At 50.3% G+C, this 18,295-nt stretch overlaps 1 protein-coding gene and 1 long non-coding RNA gene across 23 annotated transcripts in view; one reads left to right on the top strand and one right to left on the bottom strand.

Moving 5' to 3' along the window:
- The first annotated feature begins 1,374 nt into the window (after positions 1–1,374).
- Positions 1,375–18,295, top strand: part of Pla2g6 (phospholipase A2, group VI) — a 42,158-nt gene continuing 25,237 nt past the window's right edge. For 3 of the 22 annotated variants that reach the window (XR_003951408.1, XM_030248657.1, XM_006521154.2), the window contains exons 1-5: positions 1,558–1,671; positions 2,046–2,125; positions 11,750–11,999; positions 16,597–16,812; positions 17,783–17,966. Coding sequence is in view for 16 of the 22 variants with exons in the window: in XM_030248657.1 (XP_030104517.1) it covers positions 11,791–11,999; positions 16,597–16,812; positions 17,783–17,966 (609 nt within the window). In the remaining 6 variants the exon portion in view is untranslated. Of the gene's footprint in view, positions 2,126–6,158; positions 6,486–7,946; positions 8,041–11,749; positions 12,000–16,596; positions 16,813–17,782; positions 17,967–18,295 lie in introns of those variants that run through there. The other 19 variants (XR_001781552.2, XR_003951407.1, XR_003951406.1 and 16 more) reach the window with 15 other exon arrangements.
- On the bottom strand, positions 10,176–15,737 carry Gm20420. Its single transcript, XR_003951549.1, has 3 exons — positions 15,183–15,737; positions 13,914–14,461; positions 10,176–10,599 (listed from the first exon to the last, which is right to left on the bottom strand). It is a non-coding gene; the product is annotated as a predicted gene 20420 (long non-coding RNA).

The raw sequence follows: 18,295 nt of genomic DNA, 5'->3' as shown, positions 1-18,295 counted from the left end.
CCTTAAAATCAGCATTACCAACCATGTATTTATTCACTATTTATTTATTTATTTATTTATTTATTTATTTATTTATCTATTTACCTATCTATCTATCTATCTATCTATTTATTTATTTATTTATGGTATGAGTGCTCTGTGTGCATGTATGCCTGCATGCCAGGAGAGGGCACTAGATCCCATTACAGATGGTTGAGAGCTACCATGTGGTTGCTGGAATTGAACTCAGGACCTCTGGAAGAACAGCCAGTGGTCTTAACCGAGGAACCATCTCACCAGCCCCCGCGTTATTCACTTTAATTCCATCTATTGGAATTCCATGATAGTTAGGCATGAGGTCTGAGTCTTCTCAGTGACAATCACCTATTCCCAGACGCAACCGCAGCTACTTCTCAGCCTCACAGAGGTCATTCAAGTAAAATCCTACTAAAAGTGCTAAGATTCCTCCAGACATCCATTCATTTATTTATTGAGAGACAGAGTGCCAGGTTGGGATTCAACTGAACTAGTTGTGGCTGGGTTTGAACTCCTGATCCAGCATCCAAATGTTGAGATTGTACGTGTGCAATAACCACACCCAGAATTGCCTGGCATCTTGAGGTAGAGTTGGTAGGCAACAAATACAGTTTTATCACTTGCCACTAGGCTTGTTCGGGGGCTGGTTAGATACCTCAGTAGGAAAAGTGCTTGTGAAGTTGTCACAATGATCTGAGTTCGATACCCAGCACCCACGGAAAAAGGTAAATGTTTTAAACTTCAAAGCTGGGAAAGAGGAAACAAGAAGCCTCCTGGAGTTCCATAGCCAGCTAGGCTAACCCAGTGGGGGAGCTCCAGATTCAGTGGGAGACCCTATCTCAAAAAAAAAAAAAAAAAAAAAAAAAAAAAAAAAAAGCTTGTGGCACACACCAGGCAATCTGAGTTCATAGCCAGCTTGGTCTACAGAAACCCTATGTTGGCCACCACCCACCACACATATGCGCGCGCGTATTACCTCCCTCCCCACCTGAAAGTTTTTTTTATTTTGTCTTATTTCAACCTAACCGTTAATTCCATATTTTTATTTGCAATTTGGTTTGGGAGAACCTGGCAACATCAAAGCAGGCTCTTCCCGGTTATATCCTGTGGCTTTATTGATTTTCTTTCTTATTATCTTCATGTGTTGCCAGAAACAGAAAAGTTCAGAGTCCGAGCCACCCTGGATTCCTTGAGGTCGAAGGGAGCCGGGAACAGCCTCCTGCCCTTTATCAACACGTCAGCCAAACTGCCCTCACGAGAAACTTCCGCCCGCCCGAGGCATGGCCCCCATCAGCCACGCAGAATTGGCTTCAGTCAGAAGCCCGACCGCCCCCTGGCAACAGAAGCGGCTTCCATTGGGCAGTTATAGAAGATGGCGGCGCCTGACCGCGTGCGAGGTCCACGCTTGGGGTCGGGGCCACAGCCTGCCTGCGGCATGGGCTCGGTGGATTGGTGGAGAGCCGTAGTGTCGTCACGTGGGCGGGGCGCGTCAGTTTGCGGAAGTAGGAGGGCTGAGAAGTGCTGAGTAAGCCGAGGTGAGTGACGGCGCGGCGGGGGCGGGGCCTGACGGCCCTTTCCCAAACCTCCTGGTGCCCCTGTCTTGAATGTCGTCACCTGGACCCTGCTTAGGACCGGCCTCGTGTCTGCGACTCTGAGGCATGTCCTCCGTTAACTCCTATCTGGCCTCCTTGAGTGCTCCCGGCTTCTGTCCTTTCATCCCCTGGCGTCCCCAACTCCCATCCGGTGACCGCATTCTTCTCCGTTGCCGCCCTCAGTTTCCCAACTTCCAAAATCAACCCTTCTCCCAATTCATTGCCCGACTTTCACCCTGGACTGTCCACTGTCCCCAGCTCCTCTCTCTGCGCTTCTGAGTGCTCCTGGTTTTCTGCCTCATTGCCCGATTTCCCCCACGCCACCTGCTTCCTGCGTCCGTCCCTTTGTGCCCAACCCCTGAGCCCCCATTTCTAACTCCCTGCTTATCTTCTCTTGTGCCTCCGGTTTCCATTTGCTCCCCCGTGTGTTTTTCCCAGTTCTCTAGCCTCCAATCCTGGGTTCACCTCCAGCTCCCTCCGATGACCTGGAAGCTGGCGACTAGGAGCCTGTGACCCAGGTGACTGTGACTAGGGATTTGGGTGTGAGTGCGACTGGGAGGGCACAAGGGTTTATGGATCTCTGCCTGTATTTTTAATGGGCAGTTCACATGATCGCAAACAAATACCAATCCTTCCTCTAAAGTTCCCCCACCTGCCCTCTTGCCAGCCCGACAGGATTGGGCAGGTTTGGTTTGGCCTCGTTGAAGCTCCACCCTTAGACTAGTGCAGTGTTTTGTTCTGGTCTCTGCCTTCACGTGGTTCTGGAGCTTGGAGGCCATGCTCTGTTCTTGTCTGTTTTCTCACTGTGCCAGATAGGACTGAATTTTCTGCCCACATTAGTGACTGCCACGAGGCTCAGTATTTGAATGAGAAGATGTAGAAGACAAGGCTTGGTGACCAGTGTGGCCCTGTACAAGCTCCCTGCTTTGCTGTTGTTTCATAGGCAGGATGGAAAGGGCTGGGGGATAGGGAGAGAGAGGACCAAAGGGAGAGCATTCCCCTTTGTTCATGTTTTCAGTGTTTATTAATCACCCTGACAACCAGGCGCTTTTATTTCTGTTACCTTTATTCTCTGCTCCCTTTCCACTGAGCAAATATTGATGTAGCTAGCGCCCGCCCGCTGTTCCTGCTTAGCCTGGGGAAGGGAGGCCAGTGACCTCCTTTGCCAGGGTCATGCTAATACCTTTGGGGCTAGGTTTTCACTGTAGAGAGTCCCCAGTTTATTTATTTTTTTAAATTATTTTTATTTTATACATATGAATGTTTTTCCCGGATCTATGTAAGTACACTCCATGCATGCTGAATTCACTCGGATCTGGAATTAAAGGACTTGTGGGGGCTGGAGAGATGGCTCAGCAGTTAAGAGCATTGACTGCTCTTCCATAGGTCCTGAGTTCAATTCCCAGCAACCACATGGTGGCTCACAACCATCTGTAATGGAATTTGATGTCCTCTTCTGGTGCGTCTGAAGTCGGTGACAGTGTACTCACATACATAAAATAAAAAATAAATCTTTTTTTTTTTTAAAGAAGGTGTGGGTTGCCGTGTAGGTACTGGAAGCTGAGCCCGAGTCCTCTTCAGGAGTATCAAGTGCTCTTAACTTCCTGGAATCTCTCCAGCTTTGAGGGCAGTGGCAGTGACCCGCCCCAGGCAGCTATGCCCAAGGGACCATGGCAGACACTGTTCAGTGTGGCGTGTTGCTGAATCCAATTGCTCATGGGGCAGATGCCTTTCCTCCTGCACCCTGTAGGAAGTCAGGGGACCTGTGCCCTACAGTGTGACACCAGCCATGAGACTGCCATGAGACTGTCATGTTGTCTAAGGGCTCCTTCTGTTGGCTTACAGCATTTCCCCTCCCTAGGGGTTGCTTGTCTTGTTAAATGTAATTATGGTGGCATGCTTAAGAGGGATTTCCAAGGCATCCAATAGAATGATATAACTAAGAATATCCTGGAAGGAATTGCCTCCTGAGCACTGAGTTTACGTGTGTGTGTGTGTGTGTGTGTGTGTGTGTGTGTGTGTGTGTGTGTGTATGTGTGTGTACACATGAATAAGTGTGGCCTGTGTAGAGGGTGTGCTCTCCTGGGCAGCGTGAACAGATACAAAAGTGGCAGGAAGTCAAGTGACAGCAGGGGCCTGGTACTTGGATTGGACCTCAGGTCCTCAGCCTGGAGCCATGGAGGTGGGGTGGGGTGGACAGGGATAGGTGTCAGCTGCTCAGGAGGGTGACCCCAGTAATCTAATCATGAGACGTGCTGTGGGAATTGGCGGGCAGTCCTGTGTGTTTGGGTGTGCTCCTGAAAGCCCCTACAGCCATTACCTGAGACAAGAAGGCTCAGGTGTTCTGGCCTGGTTCTCCTCCCTCCATGCTTGTCTGTGTCAGGTGGAGGCAGTTTCATCTCTAAAAAGGCTGAAACACTGAGAACCGATGTTGGAACCATGCTGGGCAGTAAAACTGATTTTCCCAGAGGAACCAACCAGTCCCAAGAGCAGCAGTGCTGGAGGAAGGGTCTCCTGGTGGGGGAGCAGGTGGTCCTTGGAGGAAAGCCAGAGGCTGGGTTCACCCGCCTTGCTTTGTGGTGTGAGAGCCAGATGTGCGGGGGCATGGGATCCCTGTCCCACTGCCTTAGGGACGCAGGCTGGTGGCTCACAGATGTCCATTGATTTGTTCACTTACATCAAACAGCTGCTGGAAGTGGGTGCCATGCACCCTAAGGAATCAAAGCAGTGCCACGGTCCTTTGTGAGGGACCCCATGGAGTAGGGTTGCCAAGGGGAAAGGCTGAGGGGAGAAAAGAGCTTTCTGGAGGAAGTGGCCTCCAAACTGGTTCTTGAGAGACAAGAAAGGGGAGGTTTATTTGAGTGCATATCCTTTGTCTATTATGAGAGAGATGTTAAGTGGGGGTAGGAGTGATACAGGCCAGGGAGTGAAGGTGCAGGAGCGCCCAAGGACACTGAGGCACACATGTGACCTGTCTGCTGGGACTGAATGACTAGAGTCACGTCAGGGGGCTGGAGTGCAGGCTGGGCCTTTTCTGAGGATTCTGATACATTCTCTAGAGTTTGGGCTTTCTGAAGTATTGGAGATCCATATGGCATAGAGTCCATCAGCAGTGAGGTACTGTCATTCCACCGGGAGATATGGCCATTCAGTTTGTAGTCTGTGTGCTAGACAGCCATAGAGGAGCCATGTGTGTAAGGCTAGACCATGACCTAGACTCATGTACCTCCATTTTGAACCACGTTGAGTGCCGGCTTGTAGGGAGGGGTCAGTCCACTGCTTACTCTGCCTTTGGAGTGAGAGTGGACTCAGAATGAGGAGTGGGGGTTGGGGGGGGCTCGCATGAGCAGGGAGGACATTCTGGGTTTTGTAGAATGGACTGGATGGATCATGGCTCCCGCCAAGCAGTTTCTACCTGCAAGCATCCAAAAGGGAGGAGGGAAGGTGAACAGCCTGGCAGCCTTGCCAGGAGAGTGACCCTCAGAGTGAGAGCAGTCTTCCTGAGACCCGCCCTTCACCACGGCAGAGGTGGATGCAGACCTCCTTCAGCCAGTCCAGGTGACAGTGATCACCCATGGTGGCCATGCATGCCTCTGTCCTCCCAGCTGTGACCCCTGCTGTGCATGCCAGGAGGGCCTCTCCCCACCCCCCTCAGCTGTCTTCTGTCTTTCCTTAGAACTCAAGTCCTGTCCTCCAGTGTCCTTCCCCAGGGACCACACACTCTGAGCCTGGCCCTCATGGACCCAAGTAGCCCCTCCTGGGGGGCTCACTGAAGACCCTTCCATGGTCCCTCCAGGGCTCTTGTTTGGTTTTCATTTTGGTGGCCAGAGTGTATTTCTATAGTTTGTCATCTGAACCCTCCATCTGAGGCCCTCTCTGGATGGATCTCTCCATCTCTGATGTGAGTATACTCTTCTCTGGTCTTGTCTTCCGTTCCTCCAGGAGAGCTGTAGATGTCCACAGACACCATCTGCCTTCCAGAAGCAAACCAAGGCGGCACACTGACAGGGAATGGGTTAGAGACAAGGGGAGAAGCCACAGATCTTAACCTTAGGCTGCATGAAGGGTCGTCACCGGCACTGGCACCATGAATGGCTTGGCTTGGCCCTTTTCAGTTGTGGCATCTCTGGCTGGAAACAGGGGTTCTGTGTCAGATGACCTCATCTAGGAGCCAGCTCTGGGGCAGAGCAGTAGTGACAGTTGTCAGCAGTAGAAAACAATGTTACAGGAATGTAAAAACTGTGAGACTAAGCCCCAAGAGGTTTGAGGGAGGCCCCCAGTGGAAGATTCCTTAGCTGCCCTGATGGCAGCCTGGCCGAGATGGTAGCGGCAGGATGCCAAGAAGTAGGCACATAAATGCTTTGTAGCATTCCTGCCTGGCCCTGCCATGCTTGTTCCAGGATGTGTGTGGCCCATGGGTCCACAGAGTTCATTTCCTCTCTTCCACCTGAAGAGAACAATGGCTGCTGGTGGTGTTGTCACAGTGGGTTGGCGTCTGGCCTTTTCCTTAGTTACTGTGTCATATCCTGTATCACACTGGCCCCAGGAGGCTGGACAGAGGCCAGGCCTTTCAACATAGGGGACATGTCTCTGTCAGAGAATGCTGGGGTGAGGACTTCCTCTGAGTGAGGCTGCTGATCCCACAGACAAGTGGATTTAAACCAGTGAGGCTCTTGGGTGCACCCTGCCCCACTTCCTGGAGCACCTCTCTGCATCTGGCCTGGCCTCTGGCACATCTGCATAAAACCACAGAGCCCAGGACTCAGCCTACACCTGCTTTCTATAAAACCATAGTAATTTTGTGTGCCATTTGGAAAATCGAGAACAGCAACAGTGTTACTCATGTAACCAGGACCTTCATCTCCTCCAGATATCCTGGTATGCTTCTCCTGTCTATGCCTTTTTTAGTTTTGGATTTAATTTACATTTTTATTTGTGTCGGGGTAGGGGTGGGGGAAGGGAAGAATGGTGCGCTATCTCACCAGTCCCTTTTTTTTTTTTTTTTAAAAGAAGTTTGTGCAAAATACTTACTCAGTTAAATTTCCTCACAAGAATCTTGAATGGAGCCAAGCTTGGCACTAGGGTGAGAGACCTTGGGAGCCTCCTGAAGAAGCTTAGACTCTGGAGCTGCTCGCCTTGGACTGTAGCACTCGTCCCTGTCCCTGTCAGCTGTGTGACCTTGGGAATGGCCCGCTGCCTTTCTGTGCCTTAGCTTCCTCCCACTCGAAGCGAGGATAACCGTGTGGGAGGGTGGCTGTGCAGAGGAAGTGATACGAGCTTAGGATGGGGCGGAGGGAGGTGCCAGGTGTGCCCAGGCTGACAGTCACTCAGAATCTGTCAGAGAAACAGTTCAGTTGGTAAAGAGCAGCTCTCACAAGCCGGAGGACCCGAGCCCAGTCCTCAGTGGTGGTGTGTGCTGATGATTCTGCAGCTGGGGAAGTCCCCAGAACTCGCATGACAAGTTAGTTAACTCCAGGAGCTGCTGAGGAGGCCTTATCTCAAAATCCTGAGCAATGGCAGCTGAGGTTGACCTCTGGCCTCTGTGCACATTTACACACACACACACACACACACACACACATCTGAACATGCACATCCCAGTGACATACACACACAGAGTGCTTGCTGGGGTATAAAAGGAAAGATTTTTGTTGTTACTTGAGACAAGGCTACTCTGTCCTAGAGCTCACTGTGAGACCAGACTGGATCCAACCGCTTTAGATTCCTAAGGGCTGGGATCATAATGTGAACCATCATACCCTGTAAGATTGTCTTCTTGCCAAGGGCAGTAGATTATTCAGTGGGTAAAGGCATTTGCTACCTAGCCCGACAACTTGAGTTTGATTCTTGGCACCTACATGATGGAAAGATGCAGGGGCCACAGCACACGGATTCCTGCCACTGGCTGACACAGCACACACACTTCGACGTTTGTGCACTCATTTATTTGTTTGTGTGTTTTAATCCCGAGCTGGGGTTTCTACCCCTCCTTTGACTGCTTGCTTAGTTCCCAGATAAAAGAAACACATGACCTTTATATCTACAGTAAGCAAGCCTTAAACAGCACAAGAGCTGGGCAGCTGTCTGCCCTCCATGCTGTTAAACTCTACTTTCCGATCGATAGATAACCCCGAGTTATCAGTTACTATGTTTCATCTGGGCTGCCCTTAACTCCAGTTGGCCAGCCCTCAGGGCTGCGTTTTTTTATGGCTCACTTAACCCATGGAGGCTTCTCTTCTTCTTCCTCTAGGTTCTCCTCTGACCCCTAGCTAGGGGATCCTAAACCCCACCTCTGTCTCTTCTGCCCAGCTATTGACTGTTGGCATCTTTATTTACCAATCAGAAATAGCTTGGGGACAGGGTCACAGGTCTATGTACAGAGTCCAGGGCTGCACTTAGCATTGCAACAGACAGCAAGACCAAACCTCAACAGGTTTGTGTGTGTGTGTGTTTGTCTGGGGAGGGGATCCTCTTATATCTATATTTTCAGCCAAAAAATCCTGAGGCTGGCCATATAGTCTAGTAGAGTATTTGTTTTGTGTTCGTGAGGTCATGAGATGGATCCCCAAAGATATCTAGAAATAATTAACTCTTTAATGAGTGTGTATATGATTTTTATTACATTTTAGCATTGTTAGTGCACGTGTGTGTACATGTGTGTCATGATACATGTGTGGAGGCCAGAGGATGACGTAAGTCATTTCTCTCCTTCTTCCTTGCTTGTTCCTCAAGGATCAACTTAGGTTGTCAGGCTTGGCTGCAAGCACTTAAATGTGCCAAGCTCTCTTGCAATCTGGTGGTCTTATTTTTAACCATAACCTCATATTGTCTGTTTAGACTGATTCATTCATCCTCTGTATCTGCTGCTTTGTGGTCTCTGGGTTTTTTTTGTTTGTTTGTTTGTTTTTGTTGTTGTTTGAGACAGGGTCTCTCTTTGTAGCCCTGGCTATCATGGAGCTTACTATATATACCAGACTGGCTATCCTTTTTTTTTTTTTTTTTTTTTTTAGATTTATTTTTATTTATATGAGTCCACTGTACCTGTCTTCTGACACACCAGAAGAGGGCATCAGATCTCATTACAGATGGTTGTGAACCACCATGTGGTTGCTGGGACTTGAACTCAGGGCCTCTGGAAGAGCAGCACTCAGTGCTCTTAACTGCTGAGCCATCTCTCCAGCCCCAGACTGGCTATTCTTGAACTCACAGAGATCCAACTGTCTCTGTCTCCTGAGTTCTGGAACTAAAGGCGTGCATCACCATGCCCAGCTGTGACTTTTATTTTATATTGCTCTTTTTTCTGACCCACTAGCCACTGTTCATTTGTTGTTGTTGTTTGAATTTAGTCCCACCTATAAGAATGTGTAATTTTTTTCTTACTATCATTTTATCAAGCCCTATGTCTTACCATTTTAAGAATGTGTAATTTTTTTCTTACTATCATTTTATCAAGCCCTATGTCTTACCATTTTTGAGGTTTGTTTATTTTTATCTTCTGTATATGGGTATTTTGCCTTCACATGTGCCTGCCTGTGTACCACATGAATAGCCGATATCTGTGGAGGGCAGAAGAGCTTACGGGATCCTCTGGGACTGGAGTTCCAGATGAGTATGAGCTGCCACATGGGCTTGGGGAACTAAATTCAGATCCTCTGAAGAGCAGCCAGTGCTCCTGACTTGTGAACCATCTCTCCAGCCCTATCTTGGCTTGTCAAGACAGGATCTCACTTTATAGTCAGAACTGGCCTGGATCTTGCTGTGCTGCCTGGGCTGGCTACCTTTATTAGCCTCCTGAGTCTGGGATTCCAGGTGTGGGCCACCATCGTTGGCTGTCCCTGTGTTGAAGAAGACACGACTTGCGTTCTTCCCCACCGGTTCGTTATTATTAGAAAAGCAGGGACTTCCAAAGCTCCCGGCTGTTTCCAGAGTGATGGAGTCATATTCTCTAGGTCTTAGTTTTCTTATCTGTAAAATGGGGGAAGTAGTTAAGTAAAGACAGGCCAACATTTAAAGCAGTACTGTCTTTCAGGTGCCAGGCTGGCCCCAAGCTCACTGTGTGGGACCAGGATGCCCTTGAACTCCACCCCTGTCCTGTAGTGGTCCTGGGTTTCCAGGTATCCATCTCCATCCCAGTTAATGCAGTGTCAGGGCTGGAAAAGTCTGCTCTGTGCTAGACAAGCGCAGTGTCAGCCCTTGATGCCATTGTTAAGTAACGCTAGGGTCACTTACCCTACCCATCTGTCAGTGAAGCAGGCTGCTAGGCGCTGCACAGACCATGTGTGTGCGGTGTGCTCTCGCCCTGGGAAGAGACATGCGCATACACCCAGCTGAGACCCAGCAGGCTGGTCTAAGACTCACCATGTTGAAGAGCATAATGTTTACAACAAATGAGTTAACTTTTTCTGGAATGTTCTGTGCGTGCTTTCAGACCATAGCTGCTGAAACTGGAAAGGGAAACCCTGAGGTGGTGTCATGGGCGACCCTCACGCTGTTTTTAGCTTACTCCACAGTTTGTCTCCATTCCATCACCAAGGTTAGTCCTTTCTTCCAACCTGGGGTCAGAGCAGGACCAGACTGAGAGCTAGTGTCCATGCAGTGCCCGGCTCCCTCGGGGCATCCTTACTGCAGGGCTCTGTGCTGTCTGTCAGGCCTACTCTTTCAACAGGCGACATGTTGCCTCAGAGGTAGAGGGCGGCCTCTGGGGAAGGCAATATACTTTCTAGAAGCCCAAGAAAACACAGTTCTCTTAATTCTGGAGCTGGGGCTGTAGCCTAATGAGTGTGAAGCTCTGGGTTCTATCCCCGGTGCACATGAACACACAGGCTAAGGCTCCAATCTAGACTGGGAGACAATTTTTATAGCAGAAACCCTGACTTAATGTGTAGTTAAAACAACAACAACAACAACAACAAAACCCATCTCTCTCCCTCTTGAGTGAGTGCTAAGGAGATAGCCCAGTCATTCTGGTGTGAGGTTCTGTCCCAACACTCACCTATAAAGAGAGCTGGACACGGAGACATGCACTCGGGATCTCAGTGCTGGGGAGGCAGACAGGACACTGCCTGGAGGCTCGCTGGCCAGCCAGTCTAGCCTACTTGGTAAGTTCCAGGTCCCTAAGAGTCTCTGTCTCAAAAACAAGGTGGAGAACCCCTGAGATACCTGCAGGTGATCCTGGCCCCACAAGTACCTGCAGACACTCAGACACGTCTCTATGCACACCTATCCCCAAATGCACGTTTGGTGTGTCCGAGCCTACATGTCTTCTTTCATCCATATCAGAGATCTATGTGAAACCAGTGAAAGGGTGCAGACAGACAGTTGCTCCCCACCCCGATCCCCTGCCCTCGGTGGTGTGGTGCATTCTGGTATGTCATAGTGAGGGGCCCTTGGCTTTGCTTGTGGAGTTGGCCTGCCCATGGTCAGTTCTGCCGTCTCTAGGATGTCAGCTCTGGCTTGCATGGTGAGAAGCTGTCCGCTTGGCCAGGCCTTGCTGCAGACACCACATCCATGGCTTACTGTAGCATCCTTACTGTAGCACTAGTCCCCAGTCAGTCCTGGTCAGGGAGTGGTCCCTGGCCTGGCCTGAGAGCTCTGGGGCTTTCCATCAGACCTGCTACACACTCAGGCTCTTTCTCTCCCTCCATCAGACCTGCTACACACTCAGGCGCTTTCTCTCCCTCCATCAGACCTGCTACACACTCAGGCGCTTTCTCTCCCTCCATTAGACCTGCTACACACTCAGGCGCTTTCTCTCCCTCCATCAAACCTGCTACACACTCAGGCTCTTTCTCTCCCTCCATCAGACCTGCTACACACTCAGGCGCTTTCTCTCCCTCCATCAGACCTGCTACACACTCAGGCGCTTTCTCTCCCTCCATCAGACCTGCTACACACTCAGGCTCTTTCTCTCCCTCCATCAGACCTGCTACACACTCAGGCTCTTTCTCTCCCTCCATCAGACCTGCTGTATGCTCAGGCTGTTTCTCTCCCTTTCAGGTTCTTGCTAGGGCACAGAGCTGGTGTGTGTGTGTGTGTGTGTGTGTGTGTGTGTGTGTGTGTGTGTGTGTGTGTATGTGTATGACTCCTGTGAGGTGGGTGCAGGAGACTGCATCTGACTGACCAGAGATCTCCCTTTCTTCCAGAGCAGAGGGGCAGGCTGGGTCTCTCCGCTGCCCCACAGAGGATGCAGTTCTTCGGACGCCTCGTCAACACCCTCAGTAGCGTCACCAACTTGTTCTCGAACCCATTCCGGGTGAAGGAGGTGTCCCTGACTGACTACGTCTCAAGTGAACGTGTCCGGGAGGAAGGGCAGCTGATCCTGTTACAGAATGTCTCCAATCGCACCTGGGACTGTGTCCTGGTCAGCCCGAGGAACCCACAGAGCGGCTTCCGGTAGGTGATGTCAGTGGGACGTGCACCCCTCAGTTCGTTCCCTCCATCCTGGGGCTTCCCTGGAGCTCTGCCTGGGAGTTCTATTACTAGAAGGAGGAGCTGGGAGCAGAAAAGTGTGGGTCATTTCCCGAAACTTTGCTCCTGGGAAGGGTGAAGGATGAGGAAGCTGAAAGGACCCACGGTGGTGGCCTCAATTGAGTCTTCAGTGGTAGGGGTAAGGGTTTAAACAGCTGCTGTGTAAGGGCTGGCGCTAGGCATGCTGGGACTTCTTGGTTCTAGAAGATCAGGGTAGAACTCCAGGGCAAGGCAGAGTGGGAGAAGGGGATAGTTGGCAGAGCCAAACCTTCATATTGTGGTGGAGCTGGGCTGACTGACGAAGTTTGTACCCATTTTCTTTCTGCTTGTTCTCCTGGCTATCCCATCATCCGCCTGTTCACAGGAGCCCTGGGCCTGAGGCCAGTGGGCTCTGTGAGAAGCCACACATGGTTTTCGTTCTTAGGGAACATGTAGACTGGTGAAGGCAGATCTGCAGATAGAACATTCTGTACACTGTACCCAGAGCCCCTTCACCAGGGAACGACAACCCCAGCCCAACAACTGTGTTCCTCACACAGCCTTTCCTTTTTTTTTTTTTAAGACATGGTCTCATTATGGATCCCGCTGGGATCAATACACTACCATGCCTAACATTCACTTTTTTTTTTGTTTTGTTTTGTTTTTGGTTTTGGTTTTTTTTTTTTTTTTTTTTTTGAGACAGGGTTTCTCTGTGTAGCCCTGGCTGTCCTGGAACTCACTCTGTAGTCCAGGCTGGCCTCGAACTCAGAAATCCGCCTGCCTCTGCCTCCCAAGTGCTGGGGTTTAAGGCGTGCGCCACCACTGCCCAGCCCAACATTCATGTTTTGACCACACGTTTCTCAGAATGCAGCCTGTTGTCACGCAGCACATGACTGCACGTCACTGGTTGATGGACGTGCAGGTCCTCTCTTGTTTCTGCTGTGTGCGTGTCATTGTGCCTTCCTGTCTGTCGTGTACCCAGGAGTGCTGGTGGACCGAAGGCCATGGCAGCCTTGGTAGGTAATGATTGTGAGGGAGGTTTCTTGTTGCTGGATACTCTGAGACTTTTTATTGTCAGTGCAAAGACCCGAGTCAGCCCCTTGAGTGTCTAGTGGAGCATCATTATAATCTTACGGTGTGTTTATTTGGTGTTAGTACAGCCCCTTTCAGCAGTGACGAGCCACTCTGGCACCTTCTCCAGTGATGTACCTGCTCGGCTCTCAGCCATTTAAAATCGTTACCTATTAAAAATATTTATTGCTGTATTTTATCTTTGTATGTGTATGAATATTTTGCCTGCACACAGGTCTGTACAATATGTACATGCCTTGTGCCTGTAGAAGCGATGAGTGTATATTACACATGATCATGAGTCCAGCCGTTTCTACTTACGCTTTTGTAATTTTTGATGGTCTTCTCTACTTATTTATTTATTTATTTTTTAGCTTTGTTTTTGGGGGACAGAGTCTTACTGTGTAGCTTTGGCTGTTCTGGAACTTACTATATAGACCAGGCTGGCCTCAAAGTTAGAGATCCTCCTATTTCTGCGTACTGAGTGCTGGGATTCAAGGCGTGTGTTACCATGCCTAGGTATTAATTTTTAATATTCACTTGTGCATGTGTGTGTGTGCGCGCGCATGAGAGAGAGAGTGCAAGCATGCCTGCAGAGGCTGGAAGATGGCATCAGATTCCCTGGACTTACAGGCATTTCTGATCTCCCCTCCATGGGGGGGTGCCGGGAACTGAACTCTGACTTAATGTGTAGTCAAAACAACAACAAAACCCAACTCTCTCCCTCTTGAGTGAGTGCTAAGGAGATAGCCCAGTCATTCTGGTGTGAGGTTCTGTCCCAACACTCACTTATAAAGAGAGCTGGACACGGAGGCCAAGGCTCTTCCAGGGCTTTTCTCTGCAGCTCCCTGCATTGTCCTTGGTTTACTGGGCTAAGCTTCTCCCCGAGATTCATGCTCTTTCTGCTCCGTAGAGCCATCGTTGTGTTAGCGTTGGCTTCTGTGTGACAAGCAGCTGTCACACTGTGGCTACCCTCTGCCATGTTGACCACCTCCTTGCATCTGTGCACACATCAGTTTCTCCTCTCGTGTGCCTCACTGCCAGCACTGCTGTGTAACAAAGCACCCAGAACCTAGTGACCTAAAACAGCACTGATTCATGTAGCCTAAAAGTCTGTGAGCTGTGCGGAGCTCTGAGGCAAGGGCTCGCTTCTCTGCAGGGCACCTGCTGGCGTGCGTTGACTGCACTTCCCTCTTCGGAAGTCTCCCAGCCTGGTGGTTTGGCGCTAGTACTTGAGTTCATCCAGGGCCCAGGCATCTCCGCCATTGCTCCATCTCCCTGTGGCGTTCTGGCCAGGTCCCGATAGAGACGCAGAATCTTCTAGTGTCTTGAGGCCTCTGTGAAGACAGTGGGATGTCTGTCCTTTGCTTGTTGAAATGATAAAGCATTTAGACAGTCAGGTCACAGAGCAGAGCAATCTAGATCCTGGTGACTTGGTGACAGGCATGCGAGGGGGCTTGGGACCCTGTTTTATAGCCTACACATGATAGTAGGTGTGCATTGGGGTTTTGTCTTGTTTTCTAAGAGATTTATTCATGGGCCAGTGAGATGATTCAGTGGGTAAAGGCTCTTTCCACCCAGCCCAGCGGTGTGAGCTCAGTCTCTGATACCTACATTTGCACATGTATACATACAAATAAATAAATGTAATAAAATATTTTTCTAAAAAAGATGTGTGTGTGTGTGTGTGTGTGTGTGTGTGTATGTGGGAAGACAGTTTTCTGGAATCCCTTCTTTCCTTCAACTGTGTGAGCTCTGGGGATGGTACCTGGGTCAGCAAGCACCTTTACCCACTGAGCCATTTTGCCTGTCTTACTTTTATTTTACCTTATTTTCTGAAACAGGTTCTCAAACTGTTGCCCTGAAACTTACTGTGAGGTCTAGGTTGGTCTTAACCTCCCAGCAATCCCCAGCCTGAGCCCTCTGAATCAGGGTCATAGGCATGTCCATCATACCCAGCCTGGACATTTAGATGGGGGTTTAATAGGGAGATCGACCCAGAGGAGACCCAGGAGAGCTTGTTTGAAAACCCGTTTTGGAGAGTTTGTAGACATTAACCTTTTAAATAAGACGTCCGTCTAGTTTCTTCTGCGTCTGACGCCCTCGCGATGGTTTATGCTTCTTCCTTGTTTTCCTGTATTTCCCTCTGCCTATTTTCTGCAAACATTTCTTCTCGATCAACTAGTTTTCTAAGGCCCTTAACTTGAGCCTTTTAAAGACAGTCTCATGTACCCCAGGCTGGCCTCACACTTGTCTGGATGGCAGTGTCCTCATAGCATGGATTCCCTCACACTCTTCTGAGAGCTCTATGTTGCTGCCCAGCCCCCTAGGAGCAGACACTCAGAAGAGCAGGGTGTCCACACTGGCTTGTTCCTTTAGTTGCTCTGTTGAGAACCTTGTCCGGCACAGACAGGCTGGCTCCATTGACAAAGCCGGGGGAGGGGGGGGGCGGTTGAGAGCCCTGGTGAGAACTGCAGGCCAGTGTGTCTGCCTGGTTTCATGATGTCACAATGCTTTCCTACTGTCCTACAGTAGTGCCCTTGGTCTCCGTCTCAAGTTTCACGTGAGGCTCAGAGACGGGGAGAGGCGTACCAAAGTCACACAGCAATTTCACAGCAGAACTGGACTCCAGCCCAACTCTTTTTAAATAAACAGAGCTTTGTTTTCTTACTAGGAAAATACTGCATGCGCTCACTGGGGAAGTTAAGAGAAATGGTAGGAGTGTTAGATTCCTTCTGCTTCTGAGCAGATTTTTGACACATCTCTTCACTGCCCATTGGGTAGTTGGGTAGTTGAAATCACTTTGTGTTCTATATTATTTGTACCCTGCTTTTTTTCACATTTCAAAATAAACATCTCCCTATTTTTTTTTTTATTTCTTATGCTTTACTTATTTTGATTGTGATCATGTCATAGTGTAGAGGAGAGATTGGAGGGCAACTCTGGGAGTCAGCTCCCTTCTATGTGGGTCCTTGGGACCGAACTCAGGCAACAGCAGATACCTTTAGCCATTGGATCATTTTGCCAGACCATCCCTATCACTTTGAAGAACTTTAATGACTGTGTAGTAGATAGATAGCTGAGCTGTAACCCACATAGTATTCTGTAGCCAGCCATTTGGGTGAAATATCACTTATTCAATTCTGACCGTATACAAAGAGACAGAGTTTGAAAGAGAGGCTTCTGGATGTGACAGCCAAGTTAGAAGAGAATATGACATGGCTTCCATTAAATAAGATATAAGATCACCAGCTCTGAAAGACCCCCAAGCAAATCCAAAGCAAGCTCTGTTCTGAGGGTAGTGTTGGAACAAGAAGATCAGCCTGCAGCCTGGGGCAGAGAGAGGCTGGCCTGTGTGTGTGTGGGGGGGGGAGCGGGGGGGGGGGACCGTGTGATTATGCTAGGCACTGCCCCTGATCTGGCCCAGGCTCCCTGCCTCACGACTTACCTGAGTGGCCTCTCCTGGTGGCAGGCTCTTCCAACTGGAGTCTGAGGCAGACGCCCTGGTGAACTTCCAGCAGTTCTCCTCCCAGCTGCCGCCCTTCTACGAGAGCTCTGTGCAGGTCCTGCATGTGGAGGTGCTTCAGCACCTGACCGACCTCATCCGGAACCACCCCAGCTGGACAGTGACACACCTAGCCGTGGAGCTCGGCATCCGGGAGTGCTTCCATCACAGCCGCATCATCAGGTGGGGGAGTGGGTGGGGGAGAGCGTGTGCTGCCTGGGGTGGGGGGCGGGGTGGGGGAGAGCAAGTGCTGCCTGGGGCGGGGTGGGGGGGCACTGCGGTGTGGTGTGGGCTGTCCATGCTGCCTGGGGTCTCCACACCTGGCCCTTGTTCTTCCAATGACTTGGGTGAGAAAAGAATAGCGTTGCCATGGCTTAATAACTTGAGAACACTAATTAAAGTCAGAAGGAAGTGCAGACAGTGAGTTCTTCCAACTCCTCAGTCATCTCTAAGAGAGGCTATTCAGTAGGAGAGGGCTGCTGAGGGAGGGGCTCGGTCACAGTCTCCCTCCCAAGCCCTGCCGTTTTTCCAGAAGCCTGTCTGGTCTCCTTTATATTATCCATCTACTCAATGCTGTATCAGCAAATTCCCCATCGAGGTCACCGTGGCCACGCTTGCAAGTCACCGGCTGACCACCCCATACTCCTCTGCTCAATGCCTGGGCCCTAGCTAAGCTTCACCAAGCCAGGCAGTGGTGGCACACTCCTTTAGTCCCAGCACTTAGGAGGCAGAGGCGGGCAGATTCATGAGTTTGAGTTCAGCCTGGTCTACAGAGCAAGACCTTATTTTAAAAAACAAAAACAGAACCTGTGAGCTGAGCTGCTCCAAGCAGGACCTTGGAGACCGCGGTGTCCCATCTCACAGTCTGAAGCACAGAGGTTCAGTGCATTGCTCACGACACTGAAGTTTCTGTCCTGAGTGCCCTTTCTCTGTGTCACCTGTTGTCATGGCTGTTGTCCCCTCATGCTGGCATGGCCCTAGGGCACATCTCCCCACAGGTGAGCAGAATGCACTGTAGCCTGGACTGAGTCATGCCAGAACCTCCAGACCTTGCTGTATCCTGCCTCTGCACTCAGGGTTCTCAGCGTGCCTGCCTTTGGTCCCCTGCCTGTCTCTTACCTATCACTGCCCACCCACCCCAACCCTTTAACAGCTGTGCCAACAGCACAGAGAATGAGGAGGGCTGCACCCCACTACATCTGGCCTGCCGCAAGGGTGACAGTGAGATCCTGGTGGAGCTGGTACAATACTGCCACGCCCAGATGGATGTCACTGACAACAAAGGAGAGACTGCCTTCCATTACGCTGTGCAAGGGGACAATCCCCAGGTGCTACAGGTGAGTACTGGGCCGTGGGCAGGGGACTGAGCAACCAAGCACCTCCTTGTGCTGGAAACTTGACTTGGGGGCCTCAAGTTCATGAGTCTTTCTGGGTCTTCTCACTCATCCGTCCTTGATTCCTGATTCCTTTGTCACCTCCCACCCCCATCCTCCACCCTGTGACACTTAGAGGGAGACGTATCTTTAGGTAAGGCGGTTCTCCAGCTCAGTGAGCTGAACTCCATGGAAACTGTAGTCAGGCATGGAGCTCAGCAGCTACCCAGAGCTAGCCCTTGGGCTGGTTGTGTCAGGTCAGCCCCTGTCTGGGGGGGCTCAAGGTGCAGAGA

This window comes from Mus musculus, chromosome 15 (assembly GCF_000001635.26).
Source record: "Mus musculus strain C57BL/6J chromosome 15, GRCm38.p6 C57BL/6J".
Lineage (NCBI taxonomy): Eukaryota > Metazoa > Chordata > Mammalia > Rodentia > Muridae > Mus > Mus musculus.
Note: the sequence above shows the minus strand (reverse complement) of the source record. Positions and strands in the feature narration are given on the sequence as shown.